This window comes from Sinocyclocheilus rhinocerous, unplaced genomic scaffold (assembly GCF_001515625.1).
Source record: "Sinocyclocheilus rhinocerous isolate Xijiao unplaced genomic scaffold, SAMN03320098_v1.1 scaffold2121, whole genome shotgun sequence".
NCBI classification, from domain to species: Eukaryota; Metazoa; Chordata; class Actinopteri; order Cypriniformes; family Cyprinidae; genus Sinocyclocheilus; species Sinocyclocheilus rhinocerous.
In genome coordinates, this window is record NW_015630977.1 from 35510 (window position 1) to 46018 (window position 10509).

At 38.6% G+C, this 10509-nt stretch overlaps 1 protein-coding gene across 1 annotated transcript in view; it reads left to right on the top strand.

Annotated features, from left to right (window-relative positions):
• Nucleotides 1-5076: 5076 nt before the first annotated feature.
• The window catches only part of LOC107740798 (fibrillin-1-like), a gene marked incomplete at its 3' end in the record, with an annotated part of 57117 nt that continues 51684 nt past the window's right edge, over nt 5077-10509 (top strand). Inside the window, 4 exon segments of the mRNA XM_016553297.1 lie at nt 5077-5236; nt 5345-5521; nt 7616-7698; nt 8653-8751. Coding sequence (XP_016408783.1) covers nt 5394-5521; nt 7616-7698; nt 8653-8751 — 310 coding nt within the window.

The following is a 10509-nucleotide window of genomic DNA, read 5'->3' on the forward strand; positions in this document are numbered from 1 at the left end:
TAACTCTTCCTCCAGTGAAAAAGTGCATCTCTTGTTGTCTCTCACATCAAAATCCAGCCACATATGTGTTTAAAGCAGTTTAAACGGTGCTTGATCTGTGCAGATTTCTCTCCTGATTCACACCAGAACATTTTTTCACTGGAGGAAGAGTTATTATGGTTTATAGACTCTATGGTATTTTAGTTTAAAACGTCTTAATGCTGGATTTGTTTCAGCTTTTGTCTTCTCCAGATGTTAACTGATGGACTGGAGTGCTGTGGGTTATTGTGATGTTTTTATCAGCTGTTTGGACTCTCATTCTGACGGCACCCATTCACTGCAGAGCATCCATTGCTGAGACACTGATGCAGTGCTACATTTCTCCAAATCTGATGAAGAAACAAACGGACCTACATCTTAGACGGCCTGAGGGTGAGCACATTTTCAGAAAGAGTTCATTTTTGGTTGAACTAGTCCTTTAGTCCACATGCCCTTGTAATCTTTAATCAAAAACATGAACTCTAAGAAGGAATCGGTCTCTTCTCTGATGGCGTGTGCATGAGGGCAGGACAGTAATTCCTCCAGTGACCGGTCACTCACATGAGATCACAGCAATTAGCAAACAACAACGATCCAATCAATTCCCGACGGACACACACAAACACACACTCTCTCACACACACACACACACACACCTGATTGGATGAGATCATCTGAGGGTCATTATTTGTCTTGGGCAATGTGTGATGGGCGAGTCGGTGTGAGTCAGCGAGAGAATTACCTCAAACATCAGAGACGCGTACGTGATGCTCCTGTTCTAGAGCTGTGGTCGTATGCAGAGCTTGAGTTCATCACCTGCTGATGTCAGACGCTCTAATGAGGCTCAGCGACTGCAAATAAACTTGTACAGATTTACATCAGTCCGCCAAGAAACAGAATTGAGTTTAAAAGGCATCAAGTATGAACTGAGTCACTGGATTTGACAGTTTGAGATCAAATCTTAAGATGTTTGACAGCATGTCCTCGTCTCTTCTTCAGCTCAGTCTTGAGCTCCACCTGTGCACCTGCTATCTTGTATGAAGTCGGTGTGTGTAGACGCACATGTGAATGCATGCATGTTTACATGTGCACGAGTGTGTGTTTGGGTGCTGTTTGGCCGAAAGACCTAGTCGACCCAAAACACAAGAGTTTTCCAAACCGTAGATGGTCACGAATGTGAAGGGAGGTCGTCAGTGCTTTCCTGCGAGCCGCTCTTCTGTGTCAAAGGAGAGAAATGAACCTCAGGGGGCTGAAACATCCAAACAACAGCAGCGCTGGAGGATCATAGACATCTCTAACAAACAGCCCGTCATCGGCTGGTTCGACCAAAGACATTCTCATCTCTGTCTGCAGATATTTGCCTGATTATGCACAGAGACGAGCAGAGTTACGGATTACAAGTAACGTGAGTTATGTAATCAGATTACTTTTTTTCCAAGTAACTAGTAAAGTATCACATTACTTTTAAATTTACAAGTAAATATCTGAGTTACTTTTCAAATAAAAAGTTGACCCTCACAAGATTCAACAAGCACAAATCACCCGATCAAAAATGAGAGAATAAAAGTGACATGCTCATATTGAGTCAGGAAAAGGTTACGCAGACATTTCCAAGACCCTGGATCTGAACAGACACACAGCGAGAGCCGTAATGTCGAAACGAAGCAGACTTGGAACGGTGGAGAAACTCTCCAGGAGCGACTGGCCTGCCAAGGTTTCTCCAGAGGCGCAGCCTAAAATCATCCAGACCGTCACAGAAGATCCTGAAGCCGCGTCCAGAGAACTGCAGGCTACTCTCGGGCCAGCGTTTGGGATGCCACAATCAGAAACGTTTGTCTATCATTTGCTAAGAAGCAGCTAGGTGGTTCCAAGTGTTTTGGGAAGGTGTTCTGTGGAGAGACGAGCCCAGCATGAATCAGTTCGCTTCAGGAGCTGGAAGAACATCCATCCGTGATCCAGCTGGAGATGAAGCGAAGCTGGATGATGTGAAACACAAATGCGTATCCACGTGAAAGCAGCAGAAAAGAAGCACATAACCCAGTGTTTACAAACACACAGTGTGAAATCCTGAAACTTGACGACCCGTGATTAATGACTCGCTCTTAATTAAAAATAAAGGTTCCAAATGGGTGTTTTAAGTGAAAAAAAATAAAGTGATGTGACATGTGGCCAAGTATGGTGACCCATACTCGGAATTAGTGCTCTGCATTTATCCATCCTAAGTGCACACACACAGCAGTGAACACACACACACCGTGAACACACACCCGGAGCAGTGGGCAGCCATTTTTGCTGCAGCGCCCGGGGAGCAGTTGGGGGTTCGGTGCCTTGCTCAAGGGCACCGAAGAACCATTTTTGGTTCCCCAAAGAACCTTTCAGTGACCAGTTCTTAAAAGAACCACTTTTTCTTAGTGAGAACAACATTTAATCTAAAGAAGCTTTTTGCACAAAATTCCACACTTTTAAAAATAAAGGTTCCAAATGGGTGTTTTCGCAACAATGCCATAGAAGAACCATTTTTGGTTCCACAAAGAACCTTTCAGTGATCAATTCTTAAAAGAACCATTTTTTTTTGTTCACAACGCTGTAATATTCTGAAGAACCTTTTGTGCAATGGAAAGGTTAAGGTTAAAGGTTCCATCGATGGCTCAACACCTGAGCATTACGGGAGCGGCTTCTGCCGTTTCAAAGGTAAAAACCCAGTTGAAAGTCTCAGTTCTGCCGCTCTACATGAACCTGAACGCTCTGTGATATCAAAGCAATCCACACGTGATTAATAATGATTGATTCTGTGAGATTTCAGATACTCCTCCCGTATCGCTGATCGTCTGGGAGTCGGAGCGCTCGATTCCTGGAGTCCAAGACCACGGGAAATGAAAGGAGACACAGTCGCTCCTTAACCAAAGCAAATAAACCGTGTGAGAGAGTTAGAGTAAGACGCTTTCGCACAGGCACACGCTCCCCCGCCCGTCCCTGCATCCGTCTGTGATCCGCACGAGGCCGGGAACAGGAACAGGAACAGGAATGGGATGCTGTTATTGGGTCACGTGCAGTGAGAGAGAGGACTGAATTCCTCAAAAGTAGGTCAGTATATTGGAGCATCTGTTTAAGCCATAGCGCCGAGCCTTAGAGAAAGTAAACACACAGAAGAATGAGCAGAACTTTGTCAGTTGGCCTCGAACCCTGCAGCCGACGGGACCCAGAGACACACTGCTGAACAATGATGTTACGACACCTGACGATATGACATAAATTAAACCAAACGCCGCTCGCAAGCCATTTCAACCAAGTGACGTTTTTATGAGTGAAACGCGAGATTCGGACTTTATTTTCTCCATGATGAACTGATTGGATGGTGAAAGCGTCTCTGAAGGTGGTTGATATAAGTAAAGCCACAGCTATATTTTTATACTAATAGAGTTTTATTCTATTTACTATTTACTTATATACTTTCAATTTTTATTTTAATATTAGTTGCATTTTTAGTTATTATGTGTTTTTGTCATTTTTGTTTAAATATAGTCATTTTTTGCATATTGAATTGTATCATCAAAGGTCAGCAGCAGAGACATTGGTTAATAAAATGGAATTAAATACATAAAGGATATTTGTATTACTTATATTTAATTGTTGCAGGTTTGCATCATATTCTGAGTTTGCTTTTTACTTTTTTTAATTGATTTTGAGGAATACTGAATCTATTTTTGAGCGAGTGAGATGAGTAAATGCATGCTGACATCTAGTCTAGATCTACAGTAACATCATGTTCACACAGCACCTCTGCACTCACTCCTGATTTATCCTAACATGACGACATGACAGCTGTCAGTCAATAATTGGGAAAACAAAGTAACTGGCCTTACTTATTTGAAAAAGTAACAGATATTTTCTTGTAAATTAAAAAGTTGTGTGTTACTGTACTAGTTACTTGAAAAAAGTAATCTGATTTCGTAACTTGCGTTACTTGTAATGCGTTACTTTACTAGTTATTTGTCTGATTACGTAACTCGCGGTACTTATTTGAAAAAGTAACTTAGATATTTTCTTGTAAACTTAAAAGTAATGCGTTACTTTACTAGTTACTTGAAAAAAGTAATCTGATTATGTAACTTCCGTTACTTGTAATGCGTTACTTTACTAGTTATTTGTCTGATTACGTAACTCGCGGTACTTATTTGAAAAAGTAACTCAGATATTTTCTTGTAAACTTAAAAGTAATGCGTTACTTTACTAGTTACTTGAAAAAAGTAATCTGATTTCCTAACATGACGACATGACAGCTGTCAGTCAATAATTGGGAAAACAAAGTAACTGGCCTTACTTATTTGAAAAAGTAACTCAGATATTTACTTGTAAACTAAAAAGTAATTACTTTACTAGTTACTTGAAACAAGAAATCTGATCACATAACTCACATTACTTATTTGAAAAAGTAACAGATATTTTCTTCTAAACTTAAAAGTAATGCGTTACTTTATTAGGTACTTGAAAAAGTAATCTGATTACGTAACTTGCGTTACTTGTAATGTGTTACTTTACTAGTTATTTGTCTGATTACGTAACTCGCGGTACTTATTTGAAAAAGTAACTTAGATATTTTCTTGTAAACTTAAAAGTAATGCGTTACTTTACTAGTTACTTGGGAAAATGTAATCTGAATAAGTAACTCGCGTTACTTGTAATGCGTTACCCCCAACACTGGTCATCAGTAACAGTGATCTGTATCTACAGTATATATAAATTAGTGACATTCTGCTGCCCCATATGGCTTAATTAATTTACCACAAAGCCTTCCTTTTAAGGTGTTGTGAAAGTACCATGGTACTATATCAGTGGTATTTATACGGCATTTTATCTTAAAGTTATAGTGACATCTTTGTGTACCTTGAATATGTTATTAGCTCCTCATACGGATTTATTTTCTTAATTTCCCTTTTGTATAAAAGTGTCTAAAATCTGTTCACCTCGAGCTGATTTCGGCGTTCGGCTCAATTCGCGCAGGTTCTCGCGAGATCAGAGGGCGAGCGAGCGTTTTGGATGAGATTTGAGTGGCGCAGCGGAATGAGCGCTGATGCAGTAACGCAGCCGCTGCGCTTTGAGTTGCACCTCTGAGCTCTTTTTCTCACTCTGACTATTTTTACCAGGCACTTTACAGTCTGCGTCAGTGCACACTTACTGGGGGAGACTTCTTCTTCATCTTCTTCATCATCTGCTGGAGGTACAGAACTTTCTTTTCCTCAGTTTTACTTTCTCCTGAAGTGTTGTGTTCTCCTTTTGCTTTCCACTGACGCCGCTTTCTTCTTCACCGAGTTTGTGTTCTTGTCAGTTTTGCTATTAATGCGAGCTGTTGGTCGTGCAGCGGGAGCACGCGCAGAATGATGCGGCTGCTCTTGCTCGTGTCGCTGTGTGTATCGGCGCAGACGCTGGACGCAGACGCAGCCGCGGAGCAGCCGAGAGCGAACCGAGCGAAGCGGCGCGGCGGCGGCCAGGACGTGCTGAAGGGGTAACGCATCTCTGCATCACTGAAGAACCACACATTCACTCCAAACGCCAGGGTAAACCTGCCTCTCACCGCTCCGGGGCCCGGGAACTATAGTGCCACAGCATTAATGATGGCACAGGTTTCTTTAATGTTTGTTTTGCAACATCTCGAATCTTCGCGTGGGATGAAGTGTTCATTTAGATGATCCTCACAAAACAATAAACATTCAATTACAGAAGGGGAAAAAAACATCTGTGCACAAAAGTCGTGGAACCTGTGGTTTTTATCACACAATTCACACTTTTTTTCTCTCGCAGTTATGAGAAAATTGACATAAACTCAGAATTCAGTTTTTTTCCGCACAATTTTGAGTTTATATATCTCAATTCTGACTTTTTTCACAGAATGTAGAGTTTAAATCTTGCAATTCTTTTTTTTCTGCCACAGAATAAACAATAAAAAAGATAACTGCGACTTTTTATCTCACAATTCTGACTTTTTATCTCACAATAATTAGGTTATATCTCATATTTTAAACTTTTTTTCTTCGTAATTCTGAGTTTAAATCTTGCAACTCTTTTTTTGTTGTTTCTGCCACAGAATAAGCAATAAAAAAGATAATCGTAAGACTTTTTATCTCACAATTCTGACTTTTTTCTCACAATGACGTTATATCATCATTTAGACTTTTCTCGCAATTCTGAGTTTATATAAATGTGAGAAAACGTTTTTTATTCAATTTTAATTGAGTAGCATTTACATCGTGGCAGAAACGTAACAAAAACCAACCAAACAAAAAAATATATAGAAAAGAGCATAAACAATAAACGGTAACAATAAGGTTCCATTAGTAAATGATGAACAAACCATTAATCTTTGTTAATGTTAATCGTTGTCGTTCATTGTTAGTTTGTTAATTCACCGTGCATTAACTAATGTTAACAAGCACAACTTTTGATTTTAATAATGCATTAGTAAATGTTAACATGAACTAAGATTAATAAATGCTGTAGTTTTGTAAGTGAGACCACATGCTTCTCCAGCGCGTGGTTTGAATTGTGTATTGTGCAGCACGTCTGGAGGGTAAAAGTCATAAATTGTCTCCCATGAGCCCCCTCGCTCTCATTGTGCATTGTTCGTGTTCTCCTTACACGAGTCAAGGTGCTGCCAGCAATAGATGCTGCTGCTGGAGAAGTATGAGGCACACTCCCGAGCCAGAGTCTGTCAGCAAGAGAAAGCTGAAAAAACTAAAAAAAAAGCGCGCTTCCCGACGCAATTAATTTACCACAAAGCCCTCCTTTTAAGGTGTTGTGAAAGTACCATGGTACTATATCAGTTGTGTTTATACGGCATTTCATCTTAAAGTTATAGTGACATCTTTGTGTACCTTGAATGAATTATTAGCTCCTCATACGGATTTATTTTCTTAATTTCCCACTAATGTTAACAAGCACAACTTTTGATTTTAATAATGCATTAGTAAATGTTAACATGAACTAAGATTAATAAATGCTGTAGAAGTATTGTTCATGCTTAGTTCATGTTAACATAAGTAGTTAACTAATGAACCTTATTGTAAAGTGTTACCTAATAAACAATGAAAAAATTAAACAGGAAATGCAAGAAAAATAAAGTAAGCAGGGCATAAGAATTACTTTTTATGTATTTTTGTTTGTATTTATGCTCTTTGTTTTTACTCCTACACTGAAAAAAAAAATTGGTGGTGAAACAACTTTCAGACATTGCTAGTAAATTTCACAAATAAGTAGAAAGTAGAGTTTGTACTGTAGAGAAGCTTTGATGCTGGCTTGAGAAAGGCTCGTCTGAATACTTACAATACAGTTTAACAAGCTGTAAGTTTGAAGAAGTTTTTAAAGCCATGTCATCTGTAAGATTAGTTGGGTAGATATGAAACATTTTATAGAGACGGGTAACAAATTGGATTAAATGTGACATTTTGGAGTACCTTTAGAAAGACTGAAATAGTATTTTCTTGTACAACACACTCTAGCATCCCACGCTCATTTTATTCTATGTATGGAGAGTTTCACACATAAAGTTTAAATGTGAATTTGACCCGTTGCTCGGTTAAGTTTTGCCGAACTCTTCCCGCAGGCCGAATGTGTGTGGATCCCGTCATCAGGCGTACTGCTGTCCCGGATGGAAGACCTTGACCGGAGGGAACCAGTGCATCGTCCGTAAGTCCTCATGCACTTACTGTTTGCTGTGTTCTGCTCCAGCACGAGCGAACGGACACGGTCTGTCAGCACGAGTGTGTTTACGGTGGAGGGCGGGGGCACTGGATGATTGTTTTCTGCTTTCATCCTGTAACTGAATAGATTGGCAGCGCTCAGGAAGGCTGTTCTGGCGCTCCACCGTCTCTCAGGCGCGGGGGCGGGGGGGGATGATGTTGTTTACATGTGAAGGTCAGGCGCGCTAAAGTCTCTCTGACCTCCTGACCTCTCACTGACCACACATTCCAGTTATATGTGCATCGTGTAATCGCATTAATCCGATTAAGCCAGACAGCTGGCATATGCCTCGATGAACTGGAAGTCTGTCTCATGGAAAGACCTGAATCTGCAGACTTTGATTGTCTGGGATGGATTTAAACATGTTAGTGCATATATGTGACCCTGGAGCACAAATCCAGTCATAAGGGTCAATTTTTTGAAATTGAGATTTATGCATCAGCTGAAAGCTGAATAAATAATCTTTCCATTGATGTATGGTTTGTTAGGATAGGACAATATTTGAAAATCTGGAATCTGAGGGTGCAAAAAAATCTAAATATTAAGAAAATCATCTTTAAAGTTGTCCAAATGAAGTTCTTAGCAATGCATATTACTAATAAAAAATTAAGTTTTGATATATTTACGGTAGGAAATTTACAAAATATCTTCATGGAACATGATCTTTACTTAATATCCTAATGATTTTTGGCATAAAAGAAGAAAAATCAATCATTTTGACCCATACAATGTATTGTTGGTTATTGCTACAAATATACCCCAGCGACTTAAGGCTGCGTTTGTGCTCCAGGCTCACATATAAAAAACAACAAGGGAAGGGATGTGCAGAACGTCTACTGACACCTGTGAAGGTCAAGCAATCAATACATCGCAGTCAGTCGTTGTTTTTGCAATCCTCAGCTATTTGTCGGAGCTCCTGCGGAGACGGCTTCTGCTCCAGACCCAACATGTGCACCTGTCCGAGCGGCCAGATCGCTCCCACCTGCGGATCCAAATCAGGTAATTCATTCAGTGCATCTGCCACTCCTCTCCATTCAGGAGTGTGTCTGTCACACAGGTGGAGTCAGAGAGCAGCTGAAAGTCACATGACCATCTTGTTCTGCTTCCTGTTTCCTGAGTGTTTTGATCAGTCCAGCCAGCTTTCATTTCTGACATATTTGATGGTTGTGTGTAGATGGTAACCTTCATTCCGTGAGGTATCCACTATCAGTAGCAGTCCACTGATAGAGGGTCAGAGTGACAGATGTCTTATATACATGTCACATAATTTAATGTATTCATTTAAAAAAAAAAATTAATTTATCAATTTCTTAAGTTGTAATTTTTTTTTTTTTTCTGATGTAGTTGGCCATATTTTGCATTTAACACAAGCATTAAAAGGCTTAAACTTTATTATTCTTTATTATAGTTATGACGCATGGGGTTTTAAAATGTTCTTTTTATTACTATTTTTATACTTACGATGCATGCATTTTTAAAATGTTTTTTTTTGTTATGATGCATGCATTTTTCAAATGTCTTCTTTTTATGACTATTTTTATAGTTACGATGCATGCATTTTTTAAATGTTTTCTTTTTATGACTATTTTTGTACTTACGATGCATGCATTTCGAATTTATTTATGTTTTTTATGACAATTTTTCTACTTACGATGCATGCATTGTTAAAAAAATTTTTATATAGTTCTGATGCATGCATTATCAAAATGTTTTCTTTTTATGACCATTTTTATACTTACGATGCATGCATTTTGAATTTATTTCTGTTTTTTATTATACTTATGATGCATGCATTTTTCAAATGTTTTTTTTATATAGTTATGATGCATGCATTTTTAAAATGTTTTCTTTTATGACCATTTTTATACTTACGATGCATGCATTTCGAATTTATTTCTGTTTTTATTACTATTTTTATACTTATGATGCATGCATTTCAAATTTATTTCTGTTTTTTATTATACTTACGATGCATGCATTTTTCAAATGTTTTTTTATATAGTTATGATGCATGCATTTTTCAAATGTTTTCTTTTATGACCATTTTTGTACTTACGATGCATGCATTTCTAATTTATTTCTGTTTTTATGACTTTTTTATACTTATGATGCATGCATTATTAAAATGTTTTCTTTATGACTATTTAAAAAAAAAAAAATTATGTATAGCACTTTGTGTATCATTGTGTATCAAATGTTCTATATAAATACACTTGCCTTAATGATGGTGAATATAAATTTAACAAATATTTTGTATACATTTCATAAACATTTTCATATTTATTTTCATAAGAATATTTTAAATCAAACATTGTGCATGACTGTATTTTTGGGGCAGAATTATGCACTGATGTTGGTCAGTAGGATAATCTCAAAATAGACAAATAATGACCCGGCTGATTGCACCAAATGCAAATCTCGCAAGAGTTTTACCGAATACGGTTTGGCAGCTTAACAAGAATATGTTGAAAGTTGGTCATCTGTTTAGGGTGTTGAGAATAATGGTTTAGTGTCCCAATCGTCTCAGATTCTTGCAGTTGTTTTACTGCCGTGATTGTGAATAACAAATATTGTGAATATTAGCTGTGTCTGGATGGGTGTGTGATTTGGAGAGTGTCCACAGTCAACAGGCCTCACCCGCCGCTCCAGCTCCTCACTGGATCTCTCCACGGGGTGGAGACGCTCGTGTGTGTGTGTGAGTGAGTGTGTGTGTGTGTGTGTGTGTGTGTGTGTGTGTGTGTGTGTGTGTGTGTGGGT